The following is a 20,206-nucleotide window of genomic DNA, read 5'->3' on the forward strand; positions in this document are numbered from 1 at the left end:
ACGAATTGCAAAATTCTTCAATCTCCTCCTTTAACCTCAATTATGTAACCTGCACAGAAAACACTAAAATCTTAAATAAGAAAATCCTTAATCTGCAAAACCCAAATCAAATCATCACTTCACCATATCCGTCTTCTACACCTGGAGACAGCCTCGTCCTTCATCATGAGAAGCACCTACAAAGAAAAACTAAACACAAAGAAAACTTAAAATCCTAACTCTCCTCAGCTTAAATTTTGTCACATTTTAAAACTGGACAGCTCATTCAATATTGTCTAAATGAACATTACGTTGTTAATGTTTTAAATATTTTAAGCAAAAATGAGCATTTTGAATCATTTTTACAAAAAGAAAAAACATTTTGAACAAAACTAATGAATAAAAGGATTAACCATTATTATTATTGAGTTAAATATGTTCTTTTTTTTCTTCTGAAAATTGAAATTAGTTATTTCTTAAAATTTTCATTCAATTTAATCATAATTTTAAAAATGTGTGATTTAGTTCTTTAACCAAATAATATTAGATTTATTTGATCTTTCAAATAGGTTGATAATAATCTTTGAATTATTTACAAGTTTAACACATTTTTATTTTAATCTTACTTGAATAACTCATTTAAAATTAAAATAAATTTTAAAAAATTGGATTAAAAAGTAATAAATCTTACAATTTAAAAATGAAGGCTAAATTGATTTAAAATTTTAAAAGAGGATTAATTTTAATTTTCACGAAAAAGTTTAAAAAAGAAAAACACATTTAACCTTATTTTTTAAATAATTCTAAAACAAAATACATCTTTTAGTCTTCATTATAATAACAAATAGAACATCTTAAAATTGAGTGAGAAATAAGGTAATTAAATAATTGTAAAAAGAGTTAAACTGAAACAACTGGCAAAATTGATTTTGTTTTTCCGGTGAAATTAATTTCAGGCAGAGATTCCAAATAGTTGAAGGTTGCACGAGGTTCACACAAAAATACACTAGTGAAGACACGTGTCATTCATCTGTTTAAAATCCTTGTCCTCCCTTCCCACGTGCCTGTGGTAGCCACACCTCTTCGCAGTTCTCTGGTTACGGTATCTTCTTCTTTCTTCCCGTTTTTTGTTTTTCGCTTTTCCGTAGCGTTGTTTCCTTCTCTCTGTTCAATCGTTTTCATTATATATTCGAGGAGGGAAACGGGTTCATGCTTTTTGTTAGGGTTTAACTTTATCAATACTTTCACGGTTCGCAATTTCTGCATTTTCCCCGTTCTTTTATAATTGATTGATTGGTACGCACTGGACTAGCCTTAATAATTTTGAATTATGATTATTTATTTTTGTGCATGTGTATGTGTGTTGTGTTGAATTTTCAATCGTTGCATGATACTGTAGCTGTAGAATGTCATCGATAACGATGCAGTCTATAATTTTTAATTGTAGCACAATTTTATTCTATTTTGTGGATTTGTCATGCATTGTTTCCCCTGACGTGAAGAGGGAACTGTGGGGGATTCTGTTTTGATATATATGTGTTCCTTTTTTACTCTTAGTTTCTTTATTGACAAAAAATTGCTTCATTTTGGTTTGCAAAGCATGCGCGTCTAGTTGTTTGCTCTCGCATTTATTGAGGGCTAGTAGCTTTTAGTCTATGTTTTCGACTTGGTTTCTCTCTCGACAGCCTAACACACATATAATTTGTTATTTAATTTTGAAGATAATGATTGAGAGATAGATCTATCCATTTTCTCCCCTTGATGTTTTTGTTCCCTTTGTAATAGATTCATTGATGCTACCAGCATAGTTTTCTGGTTTTTTCATATTTACTCCTTTAGTTCTTTAATTTCTGTCCTATATTTCATGGCATGTGGATTTATGTGATTGTGAACTTTGTTCCTTGCAAAGTGACATAGATTCTCTCTAATATGATTGGTTTGATGTCACCTGATTTATGATTTTTGTCCTTATTTCTAGAAGAAATTGTTTCAGCAAACAATGGACTTCTTTTCAAAGGGAATGAACGGGGATGGATCTGAGTGCCCTTTTGATTTGAATGACGTTCAAAGGTGCCCGTTTTTAAGAAACATCAACGAACCTACAAATTTCTCTTTCTACCAAGCCAAAATCTCCACTCCTGTAAGCTATTCATCTTTGTGCCCTTCCTACCAATCTTATATCGTAGTCAGTTCAAATTTGAGCCAATATGTGAGTTTGTTTCTTCATTTTCAATGTTTAGGGGCATGGAGCCAAGGGTCCTATATTTGAAGATGGTCCCAGTTTTAACATGGCATTTAAGCTATTTCATGGGAAGGATGGGGTGGTTCCCCTAACTGACAAAACTGACTTTGACAGTGGCAGTGCAGAAGCTGTTGGTTCTTTGCCTGTTTTCAACCCTTTAGCGGGAAAAGCTGCCACTATTAGTCTGTCAACCTTTGGATCAGGAGGCTCATTTAGTTTTGGGAATTTTTCCAAGAAATGGAAGAAGCAGAACAATTCCGAATCGTCAAATAAAAAGGAACAATCATCTCAGGTAAACATTTTGTTTTTTTATCTTCTTTTTTCCTTTTTCATCTTGTTTCGTACACACACTCACACTTGAAAGCATGTTTGTTGAAGGAAATGCGTTGTATCATTTAGCATTTCATCATGAAGTTAGTTTCTAGTAGGAAAAATGTGATTTTGTTATGGGCACAAGATCATCAATAATAAAATTGTCTACCATTTTCATAAATTTACACCCATCTTATTATCAATAACTTTGCTGTCAGTGTTGGCAATCGTGATTTTCTTTTCGTGTTGCTTACTATGTCAACTAGGTTAAGTAACATTCAAAACTCTATTTGCATTGAATTTTCTTTCTCTGTCGTGCTTCATTCCAGAAGGGTGATGTATCAAAGCACGAGGCCCTTGGAAACGAATGGTTGGCAAACGGAAATTGCCCAATTGCCAAGTCTTATAGAGCTGTAAGCAACGTTCTACCCCTTGTTGCAACAGCTTTTCGGCCACCAAGTGGAATGAAGCTTAAATGTCCACCAGCAGTTGTTGCCGCAAGGGCTGCCCTTGCCCGTACAGCCCTTGTGAAAAACTTGCGCCCTCAGCCTCTTCCTGCAAAAATGCTTGTTATTGCAGCTTTGGGCATGGCGGTTAACGTGCCCTTTGGCATGTGGAAGGAACATACCGCGAAATTCTCGTTATCTTGGTTTGTGGCCGTGCATGCTGCTGTTCCTTTTATAGCCATGCTTCGGAAATCAGTGGTGATGCCTAAATCAGCTATGGCACTGACCATTATAGCTTCTATCCTTGGGCAAGTTATTGGTTCGAGAGCTGAGCGGATCCGTTTGAAAACAATCGCCACTGAGATGGGAAAAGTGAAAACAGAGACCGTATGCAGCATGGAAGACTACAGTCCCAGGAAGCTTGGTGATATTAGGGCCAATCACTACAGTGCTGGAGCAATGGTCCTCAAGTCGTCACTTCCTGTGAAGGATGCAGGATCATCTTCAACCGCTGGCGTGTGTTATTGACCTGTAAAGATGGGAAATAAATCAATTCAAGTTCTATCTTGAACAAAGATGATGAACTGATATGTTAATAAAATTGATTAATGTAGATAGATAAGCTTTGTGAACTATGTATAACATGAACAGAAATTTAGACATGCTACTGCTTTGCATGCAGAAACGTATATGGACAATTGGTCACTGAATTCTGATAAAATTTCAATTTGTTTTATGTTATCCGTATTTTTATATTTTGTTGAAGTGCATTGCAATCGATTGCAATTGCATTTAATGTTTAAAAATATTTTCGTTTTTTGGTTTAATACTTTGACCCTAGCTCTCTTTGTTCCAGAAGCGCAAATTTAATACCTTTGGAAATGATTATTAGGGAAAAGGTTTCTCAGAGTCTCCAAATGAATGGTCTTCATCTGTTAATTCTCGAACTGCGTCTAAGTTGAATTTCCAAGTTTCATAAAAGGTGGTGATAGTGATATGATGTATTCAAACGAATTTGGTCATCAATAAAACGTTCCTTTTATGATGGGTCAGATGATTATGATATACTTTGATGTCCGAGATTACCATCTACCAATGGTTCATAATTGGATTGCAGTTAATTTATGAATAGGTTCATATTTCACACTTCTTAAAAGAATAATTTAGAATAAATTTTAAATTGTTTCAAATGTCATTTGGTAACTAAGTTTTATTATAAAATATCCTGAAACGAATAATTAAAACTTGGTTAAATATACTTATTCTGAAATAGTTATTAATTGTGGTAATTATTGGGTTCAACCATATAATATAAAACTAACGGCCCAAAACACAAAGGAAGTTCGCAATACACCTTTCAATTCTCTGAGGGGAATTTCTTCTACACCTCATATTTTCTTTCTGCCCTGTACTTTTGTAAATTTCAACTATACCCCTGTTGAAATTTATAGAGAAGGACAATGCATAGTTTCAGATTGGATAAATTGTAAATATTTTGGATTATGCAATTCAAAAGTTTTTACATGTTATGAATTATACAATCCATAATATAATTTACATTTCAGATAAAAATTTGAAAAGCAAGTTGCATTTTAGATTGCACAATCCAAAATATAAGTAACATTTCAGATTGTACAATCTGAAATGCAAGTTTCATTTTAGATTATACAATCTGAAATGCAAGTTTTATTTTGGATTATATAATCTAAAATACAAGTTTCATTTTGGATTGTACAATTTGTAATATACATATTTACATTACAAATTGTGCAATTCGTAATGCACCTCATAATGCAATTTTATATTACGAATTGTACAATATAGAATGTAAAATTATATTATGGATTGTAGAATTTGAAATCTAAAGTTAAATTAAAGTATGTCCCAAGGATGCATATCCACTTCCCAATATTTGATTGACTAGTGGATGAAGCCTCGGTTCCTCAAGTGCTAAGCTTTTTGGATGCCTACTCGGAGTCAATCAAACAACCATGTACCACCCGAATAAGGAGAAAATCGCTTTCATCACCGAGCAGACAAACTACTACTACGAAGTGACGTCATTCGGCCTAAAGAATGCAGAAGCTACCTATAAGTGCCTAATGGATAAGATCTTTCAAGATTAGTTTGGCATAAACATTGAGGTATATGTCAATGACAGGGTAGTTAAATCCCAATTGATGGACAACCACTTAAAGGATCTGACAGAAATTTTTTATCAGATTTGAAAATACAACATGTGTCTAAACCCAACCAAGTGCGTGTTCGGTGTAAGGGCAGAGAAGTTTCTTGGATTTATGTTGGTCGCGTGGGGCATAGAGGCCAACCCTAACAAGTATGTGAAAATCCTCAATATAAGAAGCCCCTAGAATCTTAAGGAAGTTCAGAGGCTATTCAGTCAACTAATGTCATTTTCCAGATTTTCGTCTCAGCTAGATGAAAAGATAAAGTCAAATTTGAATCTCATGAAAAAGAAGATGATTAAAAAATGGGATGAACTATGCACATTTGCATTTAAGGAAATTAAAGCAATCCTTACTAGCACACCTATAATGTTTAGACTAATAGTTGGCGAAGAAGTGTTGTTGTACCAATAAGTGTCAGAGGAGGCCATTAGCGTAGCATTCATGCAAGAAAACCCTGAGCAAAGGCCAATATACTTCATCAGCTGGATGTTATAGGATGCTAAGATACGATATCAAATAGTCGAAAATGTTGTCTAGGCTTTGCTAACCACCGCATAGCATCTTAAGCCTTTTTTTCAAAACCACCAAGTAGTCATAGGTACCGATCATCCCATCGCAAAAATTCTGAGAAGAAACTCGATCTAATTGGGAGAATGATTGCTTGTGCGATGGAGCTGTCAAAATTCGGTCTCCAGTTTGAATCGAGAGGCTCAGTCAAAAGCCAACACCTCGCCTACTTCATAGCAAAGCTACAAGGAGACCATAGTGAACTGATCGACCAAAATTAGACCCTGTATAGATGGTCCGTCAAACAAAAAGGGAGGTGGAGCAATCATAATATTTGAAAGGTCGAGTGGGATGTGTCTGGAGAACTCCCTATTTTTAAAATTTAAAGTGTCGAACCAAACAGAGGACGAGGCTTTAGCAGTCGGGTTGACCTTAGCTAAAGACATAGGAGTACAAAGGCTGAAGTGCAAAACTCACTCGCAACTAGTGGTGGGTCAAATATAAAAAAGCAATGAAATCAAGGACGACTTGCTTCTCTAATACTATCATAAGGGACACAACTGTTGGAGGGATTTGAAGAAGTCACCATCGAGCACATCCCTCGAGTAGATAATGCCCGAGCGTTTAAAATGACTGGAGAACAAAAGTTTGACCCCTCATGAAGCAACAGGAAGACAATTTGTCAATTAAACTGGCAGATGCTAAGCGAGTATCTCAGTTTGTTACTATACCGGAGGAGGAGGAGTACTGGACGACCATCACCGGACGACAAACAAATAATAATAAGGATGGACGGTTGTAGAAGGTAAGCAAACTCCCAGTTGATTAAAGTAAAGCCCTTGTATTGGAGGAGTTCCAGACGGCCAACACCGAACGACAAACGAATAATGATGAGGCCGAACAGTTGCAGAAGGTAAGCGAACTTCCACTTGATTAAGGTAAAGCTCTGATTAATGAGTGATTGGGCTGTGATTGGGCCTTGATTACACTCTTGTTAATCCAAAGCCCATAACCAAAACTATAAATACAGGTCAAAGGTAAGAGGTAAATGGATTGATTAATTGCGCATTTATTGCAGCACTTAGATTACCAATCGGACTATTACTGACTTTGGCATCGGAGCACCTTTGACAGGTACACCTCCGGTCGGTGGACAGAAGGTTGGGAAAGAGTATTGACCGGACGAAGCTTGGAGGAAATTGTCCAGGACTTAGGTGACTCGACCCTTTACCGGAACAATTACTATCAACAACAACCTTTATAAGAGAGATTCTCAATACCCATTCTCAAGTATGTCTAAGGAAGAAGCTCATTATATGATGAATGAGCTACACAACGGTGTCTATGGCATGCACACCAGTCAAAAAATAATGAAGGCACGGGTCTTGTAAGCAGGATATTTCTGGCCAACAATCAAGACCAACTACAGAAAGTTTGTTGAAAAATGCAGTAGATGTCAAGAACATGATAATGATGTCAAGGCATCCTCCTCAAAATTTCACAATATTTCTCCCCATGGTCGTTTACATAATGTGAGATGGATATTGACAACCTGTTTCCAATTAGTAGATCTTAGAAGAAGTTCATCTTGATAGTAATAGATTACTTTACTAAGTAGGTAAAATAGAAAAGTCAGTCTCCATAATCGCTTGGAATGTCTCGAACAATATCATCAACATCGACAATTCAAAATAGAAAGATGGAGAAATTCTATAAAGACTTGAATATTAAACATATTACAAGCTCTTAGAACCTCCACAAACGAATAACTAAGTGAAAACCATGATCAAGATCATAATTTCCGAGTTAAAGAAAAGGTTGGGATAAATCAAAGATTAATGAGTGGATGAGAAGCTACAAGTGTTATGAACATACTGATACACACCGTACATATCAATAGAAAGATTTCTCAACTTCACTTACGATACGTATGTTGTGCTCCAGTGGACGTAAAATAACACTCACTAAAAGCAAATCAAGAACATGCATGTCAACATCAGGCTCAAATATATATTCTTAATAAATAAACATATAATAATTAAAAAAAAAATCAAACCTTTAAAAAATAGAAAAAGAAAATATTTTTTGTTTTTGTTTTTTCTAGCTTAAAATTATCTATCCATGTGAGTACATAGACATGGAATAATCACAGTACCTAGGTAGTGATGGAAAAAATTGTAAGTGTACAAATGTAGGTGAATGTGGCCACATTCAAGTACATATATAATTAATGAACATCATTACAATATTGTCCTAACGAATACCTTTCTCGGTGAGCACAGTATCCTACATTATTTTATTTTTCACTTGTTTAATTATATACAGCAGTGATAGTTCTTCAGCAAACATAGGTTCATTGAATAGACTTTAAACATAGGTCAAGTACATAAATGAACGAAATTCTGCTAAAAAATAATTAATAATTCTATAAATATTTTTTTTACTCAAATAATAAATTACCAAAATACATGGCATGTTATAGATCTTACAAATTTAAGCACCGTTTTTAAAATAATACATATAATCAAACATGCATCATGTATTCTTGAGGATAAGGTGCCATTGAATGTAATATTATCCATGCATGTTTATAACTATATATGTGAAATGCATGATGAAATTGTATGAATATAAATACATTGTTTGGTCTCATTGTAGAATTTCCATTTAATTTTTTTCACATGGCTAAGACATGCATGCACATGGGGAAGTGGGCATATGGTGATTTATAAAGGAAAATGAAAAGGCAAACTTAGAGTTTGGAGTGAAATGAAATGAAAAGAAGCAAGAAGTTGCTATGTCAACGTCTATCTTTTATACACATGCATGTTCACATGCATGTTTATTCTTTCACTGTTACATTTTTCGTCTCTTTCTCTCTTTAATTAGCTTAAACTGTCTTTTAAATTACATTGTCTTTGCATTCACATCTTTGGCTCCATGGCTCACACCCATGTGAGGCCATTTATTTATGCTCTTTTGGATTTAAATCTATCTTTTTGGTTAACAAAATTTGAGTAAATCTATTGTTCCACTCTTTCAATTTTAAACTAGGAATTTTTTGGGTATTATATTATGTCTTATAGTTTTAAATAAGCCCTTTTAATCATAAAAATAAAAATTATTTTCTCTTTTAAAAATATATATTGATGTTAGCATGAGAGCATTCTTACAAATTAACCAATAATTTTAGAAAATCAAAATAATATACTTAAAATTATCGCTAATTTTAATGTTTAATTTTTATATAAATTCATTCTCTACCAATAAAAAGTATATTGTGAACGAACTTTTTTATTATACAACTTTTACCTAATATGTGAATTATATCGTATGACCATCCAATCAATCATGGATCAGATAGCTAACTTTGTAACAAATTGTGAACGAGTCATCAATAAGATCGAATGATCAAAAAGGTGAATTGATCAGATAGTGGTTAGGACAATTAACCTTAAAGTTAATTAACTTAAGTAAAGTGTAATTTATTCACAATTGAACTTAATTAGGCCTTTATTAAAAAAACTCACTCCAAAATTTATAAATATAGGTTTTAAGTAAAGTGCATTTTATACCCCAATAATATTTAAACAGCTAACTATTAAGCTAAAATTTCACATTAGAGTGTCTCCTACGAGTACCTTCCCAATAACTTAAAAAAACAATTATGAAAGAACTTAGAATTGAAGATAATTTTTGACTTATTTAAATAGTTGCTCTCGACCTTACCTTGTGTTTCGGTATGGATGTTTTCCGGTGTGTCCTTGTGCTTCCAAATGTATGGGACGCTCGCTTCTCCTCAATTGTTGTCGTTCGCGCTCTTTCAGCTCGTAGCGCTCGTCCACTTTCACCAACGGAGGGGGAGGTACCTGCGAAGATACTCCGACGCTCAAGTCAGACGTGAGTTATGGAGCCTCAGCTCTCAAGAAAGTGATTATATTATCAGTGTAGAATATTATCTAGAGTTCATCTGGCGTAAGTGGAACGTACCTGGATTTTTTCCTTGTTATTGTATTTATAAGTGTATAAACAACCTTACCTGGAAACTTGGTTAGTTACTCATAAATATCTTAACCGCTTAAAATATCTAAGATATTTTATCTAATAAATATCTTATTATACACCTTGAAATATAAATAATATAAAATAATTATATTTTCTTTAATCACCAACAATTGATTTTCTAACTATATTTTCTAATAAAAATTTCAAAAATAATAAAACTAACAATAAGATTGGACGCCGAGGCTACTACTATAAGCTTCGTGACTCGCGAGTGATTCGGACTAAAATATTCTTGCATTTGGGATGAACATTATAAAAAAAAATTAAAAAATAATAAGTAAAACTTACAAAAGATTAAATTAAGATATCATAAAATATATTTGGTATTGATATACTATGCTAACTCTTTAATACAAAAGATTGATATAAATATTACGTTGTATTTATATTTAATGGTATCTACTGAAGTTCATAACAAGTTAAACTTTGGTTTTGAAACATTAATTGATTTTCAAGTATTTGTGAGTAAAATCATCCAAATGGAACAATTGCAGATTTTTGTGTGTCTCTTTTCATAGGTGGCCCAATTGAACTTGGCCATCCAAGAAGGTGTTAAATATGTTATCAAGATAATCGTATGACGTCACATTCATACAATAAATTCCTTCAAACCATTGTTGACACATTTTCCATATTCATTACTTAGATTATTGAAACAATTAAGAGAAGTATTATCATTTAATCAATTTAAACCAGAAAGTAATTGCAGAGGAACATTAATTTTGTTAGGGACAACTATGTCCTTAGGGCACATGAGCTTCCAAATATAGAATGATAATGATCGAATTGGGCAAAAATATAGTTATTTGTTTTTTTACTTGTAATAAAAAGAATTATCTATTATCTACCTTTTTACTGAATATATGTTCAAAAAATATTCACATATTATAAAAAAAACTCGAAAAATATGGATATCTATAAATATTTTAAAAAAAATATTTTATAAATTTTAAAATAAAATTACAAAAAATATAAATTAATTAAATATAAATTTAATTTTAATTTTAATTTTTTATAAATAATGAATATTTATAAATACGGATAGTATGATATTTTTATTTAATTTGTTTATAAATATGTATTAAAATATTTGTTATTCTTATTCACAAATAATAGATACTAATGATTATCAACTATATATACACATATACCTGTAAACATACGTACTTTTATCATTAATTTAAAATATCATTAAAATAAATTAGTTCTTATACAAGTTATTATACTGGTTTGATTTCATCCAGTGGACGAAAGTGTAAAGAAGTATTGAATTGGGTGGTTTTTTTACATAAACATTAATGTTTTGGCCCAATTTACAATTCTAATCCATTGGTATAACATTTCACAAATCCAAACCAAAGGATATAATATAATATCACGAAGTTAGATAGTTGTACACTAGAGAATTTAGAATTTTAACATGATTGGAACCTGAATTAGGTAGAGTTTGACTTAATAAAAAAATCAATTTTATATTAGATTTGTTATGGTAGCATTTGTAAGTGCTTTTAAGACTCAACTCATCTTCTTTTTTTCAAGAGTACCATAATCAAGTACAGTACTCTATCATAACTCAAGAAATTATAGACTTTACGTAATTAAATTAGTTCATTTAATAATCCAAGTTTAAAACATAAAACAAATATGAATTAAGAAGATGTTTCAACCATTAGCATTAACTAATACACTTTTTTTTTCTTATGCTAAAGCAAATACACTGGTAGAGTTTCACTCAATACTCACCTTCTAATTACTATTGCCTTTTGTCAATTGGTGAAACTTTTAGTTTACCTAATTAACTATTCCTTTTAATATTCTCTCTTTTTTGTTTCTATATTTAAATTGAATTTGAATACTTCTAAAATAAATTGTGACTTATTCAAAATAATTTTTTATCACAATTCAATTTGTCCAAATTTAAAATATAACTTGTTAAGTTTTTATCACAGTTTCTATGATTTGTTTTGGGTGAAGTGCAAAACCTAATTTTAAATATTATATTTAACGTGTGGACATAAAAGGGATTATATAAATGACACAAATTCTTAGTTTATTTATTTTTTAAAAGAAAAAATCAATTTAAATTTTCAAAAAGCACTTTATATATTAAAAAAACCCTCATAAGAATATGAAAATTTGACTGTTTGGCGAATTGGGGAGATCGGTGATTAGGGTGGTTCAACTTCAAGTTCCAACGATTGTGGCAAATTAGGTTTAATAGTCTAAAACGGGAGTCAAAAGAAGAACTTTAGTTGGATCTGAGTAGAAAAAGCTATACATATAGAACATACTTGGACCATAGAAAATGCTTATAAATTGACCTGCAAAAAAGATAAAGATAAAAGCCAAAAGTGAAAAAGAAAATGGTAACAATCTTTAATTGAATATTTTTTGGTGTGAATTATGGTAATTTCATGAATTTTGAAGAAAATACAGTTTATTTATTTGTACTATATCTGTCACTACTCACATACATCCCTCTCTCTTCTTCACATGATGATTCTGTAATTAATTAAATGTTGCATAAGAAGAAAAGTACATGTTCTTACACCAAATAAATAGGCATAACCCAAGAAAGGAATAAAGTAGTCACGATAGTAGCACACATTCACGTCGGTGGTGGAATCTTCTTCTACCCTTTGCAATTTTCCATTTTTCTTTATCAAATTGCAATAGAAAAGTGCTTATTTTTATAAGGAAAAATGATTTTTGAACGGTCAATTTAACAATTTGGATAGGCGAAAATCTTCACTGTATTTTATTTGTGTTTCGGGTGTGGGTTAAAATAAACAATTCAGGGTTGCGTTATATTGTTCGGGTTCAATAAGTGATTTCCTGTGTTCGTTTAAATTGGTAAGAGGATATATGTATAAGGTATTTTATTGGTAAAGTTAACTCACTTTTCACATATAACAATTAATGCGATATTTAATGCACATGATATAATCTCACATCTTTATTTATAAGTTTTGTGGAATGTTTTTTATTAACGTTCTTCTAACTATCATGAGTAACTACATTTCAACTTTAAGTTAATCAGTTTTAAAATCAATCTATTCTAGTATTGTTGATTCCGATAAGTCCAATTCAAGGCTAAACAGTATAATTGATATTCAAATTCAATAGTTAGCTATTCGAGTCAATGTTTGACTTATCCGACCTAGTGCATGGTCGATCGGTCTATTTGGTGGTCAATCGGACTCGTTGTCCAACTCATTGAGCTGGTGATTGACTATTCATGTTGGTACATAGTTGACCGACTTATTTAGTGAACAACCAATCTCGTTGACTTATGCTTCAAGTTGTGGGATGCATTTAGACTGATATATGATCAACTGATCTGTTTGGTGTTTGGTCAGACTCATTGGTTTGCATTCCGAATTATGAGATAACCATCTGGGTTAGTATATGATTAATCGATCTATTTGACATTTAACTAACATGTCTAATAACTAGATTCACTAATTAAATACTCAAACTATCAAATTGACTATCCAAATTGTGACTTATTAAACCGTCATAAAACTTACTAATTGTCTTACTAATTGTATTATATGAAGTATAACGATCGGAATTGATTGTCATTAAGCAGGTGCTAATAGGTGAGATTGCCTTATTAATGATTAATTATTGGATTTGCTTACCTAAAATATATTACACTGGTTGTCACAAGCCTTATAAGTAGACAATTGATGTCCAGGTACAATCATCTTCTTTTATCTTTATAAAATATAGACCTCTTTATGAAACATATCTGACTTGAGCGTCGGAGTGTCTTCTGCAAATCAACCACCAATCGGGAAGAATTACTTGAAGAGTTGATCGATCAAAGTATAGAAAGAAAGGACGACTGATCCTAGGACAAATATTACCAAAACACTAATAAAATTCTCAAACCATCAAATTGACTGTCCAAATCGTGACTTGTTGAAGAGTCATACAATACAAATTGCATAAAGAAAACTAGGATTTGGGATTAGAAACTTTGCTGTTACTCATATATGTAATGCTTTTCACATACGCTTCCAATTGGCACATAATGACACTATTTGTGTAGCTGTATTTTCCACGCGGTGTTAGATATTTTAGATGCACAAGTTTCTAATTTCTACACCTTTGACTCTTTTTTCATTTCACTTAAAGAGTTTAAATAATTTATTAGAAAAATTTAGAAACAAAATTAATTTAACATTCATTGATATAGGAATTATAGTTTGAAATTAAATTAATCCTAATTCCACCCATTTCATCAATTGCATCAAACTTACTTTCTATACGTTCTTTGTGCTAAAAGAAAAATCCATAAATAAATCTTGCATTATTTAATCTTTATCTATTGTTTTCCTCGAGTCTTTACAATTCAAATCAAACTCAGTCTACAGTTTCGTAGATTACTACCATGTATGTCTTTGTGATCTGTAAGTCAACTTACAATTTCCGAGAATAATAGTCAAATTTAATCATTTTAATTATTGCTTATAATAATTAATAGTTATTGTGATCACATAATTTATTTCTTTAATAATGGACTAATTTGGTTGATCACAAAAGAGGTCACGTTATTGTGAAATATGAAGTTAGTGTATGTTTGGGTTACCTAGAGAGCGAAATTATTTCCCTAATTTTTAAAAATAATTCATTTGACAATTATTACTATCTTTTAACTTTATAATTTAAGAGATAATACTAATACACTGGCAGTTTGTAAAATAAAAACTTTATCTTGTAATTAAATTATATAGATTTTCTCATATTGTGTTATGTGTAACAATATAAAGAAAATAATGCAACTTAATATTATGAATGTTTACTAAGAAAAATTACAATTAAAAAATGAAAGATTTGTTTTATTAATATAAAATGATATTGTAGTTAGTATAAATTAATAAATGACTTTTACTAGTTGAAAATATATTTGATAAAAAAAGTTATATATTCTTAATAATTTTTATATCATCACTTACAATTATTAAGGGACTATTATTGTCATTATCTTTAGGTTACGATGACATCCTCTTGTTTTTCAACACATTTTTAATAAAAATAATAAAAGTCACTTGTCATTTAGATTAATTATAATATTGTTTTATATTTGACTACAAAATCTTCCATATCTTAATATGTAAAAAGAAGAATGTAATATACTACAATAACTTTTATAGTTATTAATAAATTTTTACGATAAAAATAAGTTCATTGGTAAACTTAAATTTATCAACAAATTTTTGAATTTAAATTATAGTAGATATTTTTGTTGAGAATATTTGTATTGAAATTGTATTATCGATTAATATTTCTAATAGTAATATACTTAATGGTAAATTTCATTAATAATTTGTAATTTTTATTATTAACGGATTCTTTTATTAATAAATTTGTTGATGAGATGAGTGACAAATTTTACGTCAAGTCTGATGATATTTTCTTTATATATTAAGAGGAGACGTGTGAAAGAAATGAGATAAAAAAATAAGAAAAGGAATAGGATAAGAGAAAATGGAAAAGGAGTAGAAAGAGACGTGATGAAGGTGGTATGATGACGATTCGATAACTATGACAATTGATATTGAAGAAGAAAAAAGGTTGCTCAAGAATGAGATAATGAAAGAGAAAATAATAAAGAAAATGGAGAAAAAAAAAGTAAAAAGAAAAAACAAAGAAAAATATCAAATTATAACATTTCATGTACTTGATTGATAACAAAAATTTATTAATAATTATCGAAAAATATTTACTTAGATTTGTTATTAACGGACCAATTTTACAATCAAATAAATTTAATTAAAAAACATAAAATTTTAAAAATCAATTAAAAATATTGAAATGTTTGAGAAAATTTAATTAATTTTTTTTCTCTTTCTTTATCTACTTAAGAATACATCTCTAATTAACATGAATGAAAGAAATGTTAAATGTGAATCTATTTCAAATGAGTAATTCCTTTTATGAATGATTTTGTTATTCACAATTCTCACTGTGCCTCAAAGAAACACCATTAACCTTTAATTATAAAGACTTTTTATGAAGAAATATTCGCAATTTAAAGATATATATTATCCTTTTTAAACCAATCAATATGATGAATATACTCTCATTATATTGTTCAATCAAACTATTAAAAAATATTTACTCAAATTATAAGTGAATATAAGGAAAACATACCACTTTGTTCAACTAAAAAAGACTCTTATTAGAATGTTAAAATATATATGATATATTATGAATTCACAAATTTTATTCTGACCTACCGATTATTGACCATGTGAGACATTGATCTGTAAGTAAAAGAACATAAATAAGTTCTGTAATTGCAAAGAATCACATAACCACCATAAATCCATAAAGAAAATTTATAAACTAGATGTTTGGTGAAATTTTTACAGCCGACAGCAATTTGGTTGAAGAGTTTCGAAAGTGACGAGGAAGTCGGTGCTGAGTGTTGACAAAAGAGAAGCGACATGCCAATAATTAAACCAAGTCAAAAACCGGATCCTTCGTTTCTTTTCTTTCCCATTTTCCTGCTTTCCCTAAAGTATATCTGTTACTGTTAACACAATTATAATGGCAGCAACATGTTTTGAGGAACACAAGCAAAAAGCATTACAGAACACAATTAAAAAAACCCAACAAAAGAGTTGTTAATACTAAAATGCAGAAAGGTGATGGGTGCAGCATAGCAAGCAGCACCGTCAGGGACAGGATTATTAATTAACGAATTTAGGAACGTGACTACGTGAGACCACTCTGCCACGTCCTCGTATATGCAATTATTAATCATGTGTTCTTAGTGTGTTCTTAGTGCTGAGGTTGTATCCAACCATGACCATCTTCCTGCTCATTCTTCTTCCCAATGCTTAATATTCAATAACCTCTGAGATTCCTGCAAATATCTCAATTGATCAATTCGTAGCAAAAATGAATTATTAATCTACTAGGTTATATAATTGTTACTTTTTTAGGAGAAAATCATGATACTACTTATAATTAATTCTTTTTTCTACTTATATATCGATTATTTTATTTATTTTTGTCTAACACTTTTAATTTATTTTAAGTTCCTAATAATTGGTTGATTCACAATCTAATGTAAAAATATATTGTGATATTAGAAAATTATTAATCTTAAACAAGCTTCACCTTAAAGTCATTTATTATAATTGTTAAAATTTATTATACAGATAAAGTTTTATTAAATTTATTTGATTTTCATATTTAATATATGGACATGAGAGAGAATGCGCAAGATCTATTTTAATAAAAAACAAAATCAATGTACAATAAAAATAGTCTTTAAAGCTTATACTTTAAGGTTAACTATTTTTTACTTGCTATATATACATATCTTCCTAATTAAAAATGAACGTAAACGAGCTTCATTCAATTCACTGTTTGGTGTCGGCAGTGAACTTAGTTTTCTGAAGTGTCAACTTTTGCGGGCACGCCATGAGGTAGATCCAATCTGATTTTTGGCTTATAATGACTTATTACTACTATTATTTTAGTCTATTTGTATGCTTTATCATTTCAAAACCGGAAACCCCACTTCCTTCACATATTCTTACATTATCACCAAATTGCATGCAACCTTATTCAAATAATTATAACATGATATTAAAGAAAAATAGGTATTTAAAAACCTTATAGGAAAAAAAATAATTTTGGTTTCCGAAATTGATTTAATTTTTAATTAGAGATAAACGCTAATTTTTCCAACTTCTATGGATTTTGTGAAATAATAGTGTTTTTATCGAGATCTAGTGAACATATGACATGATCCGAATGGTATTCCTCTGAAACACATGAAAATATTTACTTAGCTTTCAAGTAAAAAAGAAAGTTTTAAAATATACGAGAATAGAGTAATAAATTCGAGAATCAATTAGTATTTCGGTTAAAATCATAATTGTATTTCATATATATATATATATATATATTAATATCAAATAATATTATTGAAATAATACTTATTAGAAGTAAATAACACTAACAAAATGATACAATATTAAACTAATAAGATTAATTGTAAATATTTTTTCAATAGATATATTTTGGACTGTTCCAAGATAGAAGAAAATTAATAGACTTCATTATATCGCGTTTTTTAATATATCTATTGAGTAGAGTAAATATAAATAGAAATTATATTAGGGTTTAAGTGGTTGTTATGATGAGAAGCATGAAGAATGGGTTTGGTTTTGTTAACGATGATTGTAGCTCTAGGAAATGAACAATTGTAGATGTTTCTTGTGGTCTCCGCTATATTCACACAAACTAATCATGATTTAGATCCAAATAGGATATGAGGATCCAGCTCTTTATTTACATAGTTTTGTCAACATGTCATTAATCTCTTTTCTCAACACATTTCGTAGCTTATAAAAGGGGCAAGAAAGATAATAATTTCTTGATTCGTTTTTTAATGATTCATACAAGCTAGATAATAAATAATTGATGATTTTTTTTTACTTAAATCTATTCTTATTCTCTATAAAAATTTTGATTCTTATAAATGAATGAGTTTTGATTCTGATCAATGTGAAATTTACAGTTCAAAATATAAAATCACATCTTTTGGTGCTAGTATTATGATATATTAATTGAATGTCTATATATTTGAAGGACATTATAATTCTAAATTCACTATATTAATTTTGTGATGTAATGTTAAAATGTCACACAAAAATAACGATTTCAATTTTTGAAATAATAAATTAAAGAAAAACATTTTATATAGAATTCAAATTCTATATTATATTTTTTATGCTGTCTGTTATGTTTTACTAATACACTGATTTTAATATATTAATTTTTTTAATATATTTCAAAATATATTTTAATGTTTTTGAAGGGATAATAGATAAATATAACAAAAAAAGTTCCGTATAAGTTCAAATTCGTCTAAAACTAAAACTAACTCATCTTTGAAAAATTTAAAACAATGATTTCAAATTTTATGGAAATAAAAAGAATTACAAGATCAAAATTAAATTAACTTATTTTACATTATTAAAAATATATTACAAGTTTACTTTTTTTTTTTGTAGAATGTACTTAAAAAAATTATTTTTAGGATTTAAAAAATGAATTACATTTATAATTAGACATCATTATATATCTTGATATCTCAGTTAAGTTATGGCTTTTCATTTAAAAATTAAAAATTATATTAGTTATTACCTTTTTGAATGATATCTTATATACTAACTATATTACTATCGAAATTATATACAACATAGTCAATATAATTCACTCCAATTCTATATATTAGTTTTTTTTTTAAATATGTTTCCATTCTAAATATGTTAAGATATTATTAAAGTTAATTATTATATATTTATATTGTTCAGTTTAGAATCTCGTCTATTACGATTTTATTTTTGAAAATATTTTGAAAGTGGAAAGAAAAATGATGCATTTTACCTTAATTTCTAAACAATATGATATCATCGAGCGTAGTGAAAAAAACATAATTCTTCTAGAAGAACATTGAAAATAAATGTCATACAAAATCACCGTCTCAACATAAAGTTTCCCACGACTGCAAAAGGTTGAAGTGAGGCATGTCATAGTCCATGAGTGAAGATAGTTATGGTTTTTTGTTTGCCAACACCAAGTAAACCACTATGGAGGTGGCTCTATAAATGTTTACATTTTTATTGTTATATTCTTTAAATGTTATTTATTACTAAACCAATTATATGTATATATTGCTAAATATATCAATTTGTACTTAACACTTTCATTCAATCATAGATTAATTATATGACAATTTTATAATACCTATAAAAATAATCCACAAACAATTCTTAATTAGCTGATTTTTTTAACCAAAAATGTGTGATAATAAATCATTAGTTTTATTCGATTAAGTTCACACAAAATTTACCCATTGAAAATGAATAAGAGTATTTCAAGTAATAAATAGAATACTAAAATATTTACTACTAGTAAAAAGTCCCTACATTAATTTTTTATGATAATAAACAAATTAATATAATAAAAAATTTGATTTGTTATATCCGTTATCAGAACATTTAAGATAAAACCATAAATAGAAAACAGTTACAAAAATAATTCTATTGTTAATAGATAATATTTATAAACATCTTTCCTTTGTTCCACAAATTTAGATGGAAAGTTTCTTTTAATGATATTATTATATGTTTGATAAATAGTTTTATTTCTTAAATAAGTAATCATATATTTAATTTTTTTATTTTTTATACGAATGAATATTCGTTAAAAAAAAATTAGGTTTTTAAGGATACCATAATTAAAAAAAAAAATAGCTTGAATACTGTGAGCTTGGGCAGATTAAGTAGCAAAATTATTTACCATTCAATCTCCATCAAATGACTTAGAATGAACTTATTTAATTTTGCACAGAATATCTGCATATAGTTACTCACTTTGAACCATTGAATGAAATTAAGGGTTGTTTTTTTCTTAATATTTGGAAATCATAATTT

At 29.4% G+C, this 20,206-nt stretch overlaps 1 protein-coding gene across 7 annotated transcripts; it reads left to right on the forward strand.

Moving 5' to 3' along the window:
• Nucleotides 1–949: 949 nt before the first annotated feature.
• LOC108335066 (uncharacterized) lies at nucleotides 950–3,715 on the forward strand. Of its 7 annotated transcripts, none has more exons than XM_017570992.2 (4): nucleotides 950–1,081; nucleotides 1,958–2,119; nucleotides 2,220–2,513; nucleotides 2,863–3,715. In XM_017570992.2, the coding sequence occupies exons 2-4, from the start codon at nucleotides 1,979–1,981 to the stop codon at nucleotides 3,505–3,507; spliced, it is 1,080 nt and encodes a 359-aa protein (XP_017426481.1). In that variant the 5' UTR covers nucleotides 950–1,081; nucleotides 1,958–1,978; the 3' UTR covers nucleotides 3,508–3,715. The 7 variants fall into 7 exon arrangements, with proteins under 7 accessions (XP_017426481.1, XP_017426482.1, XP_017426486.1 ...); XM_017570993.2 differs by having other exon boundaries at nucleotides 980–1,081; nucleotides 1,961–2,119; XM_017570997.2 differs by having other exon boundaries at nucleotides 991–1,081; nucleotides 1,973–2,119.
• Nucleotides 3,716–20,206: the final 16,491 nt, after the last annotated feature.

The sequence above is a fragment of the Vigna angularis genome, chromosome 10 (genome assembly GCF_016808095.1).
Source record: "Vigna angularis cultivar LongXiaoDou No.4 chromosome 10, ASM1680809v1, whole genome shotgun sequence".
Lineage (NCBI taxonomy): Eukaryota > Viridiplantae > Streptophyta > Magnoliopsida > Fabales > Fabaceae > Vigna > Vigna angularis.

Bases quoted from the DNA above. Each gene is read 5' to 3' on its own strand.
- LOC108335066 (XM_017570992.2), top strand. From the start codon at position 1,979: ATGGACTTCTTTTCAAAGGGAATGAACGGGGATGGATCTGAGTGCCCT. The intron at 2,120-2,219 runs GTAAGCTATTCA...TTCAATGTTTAG, and splicing joins AAGCCAAAATCTCCACTCCT to GGGCATGGAGCCAAGGGTCC. The intron at 2,514-2,862 runs GTAAACATTTTG...GCTTCATTCCAG, and splicing joins AAAAGGAACAATCATCTCAG to AAGGGTGATGTATCAAAGCA.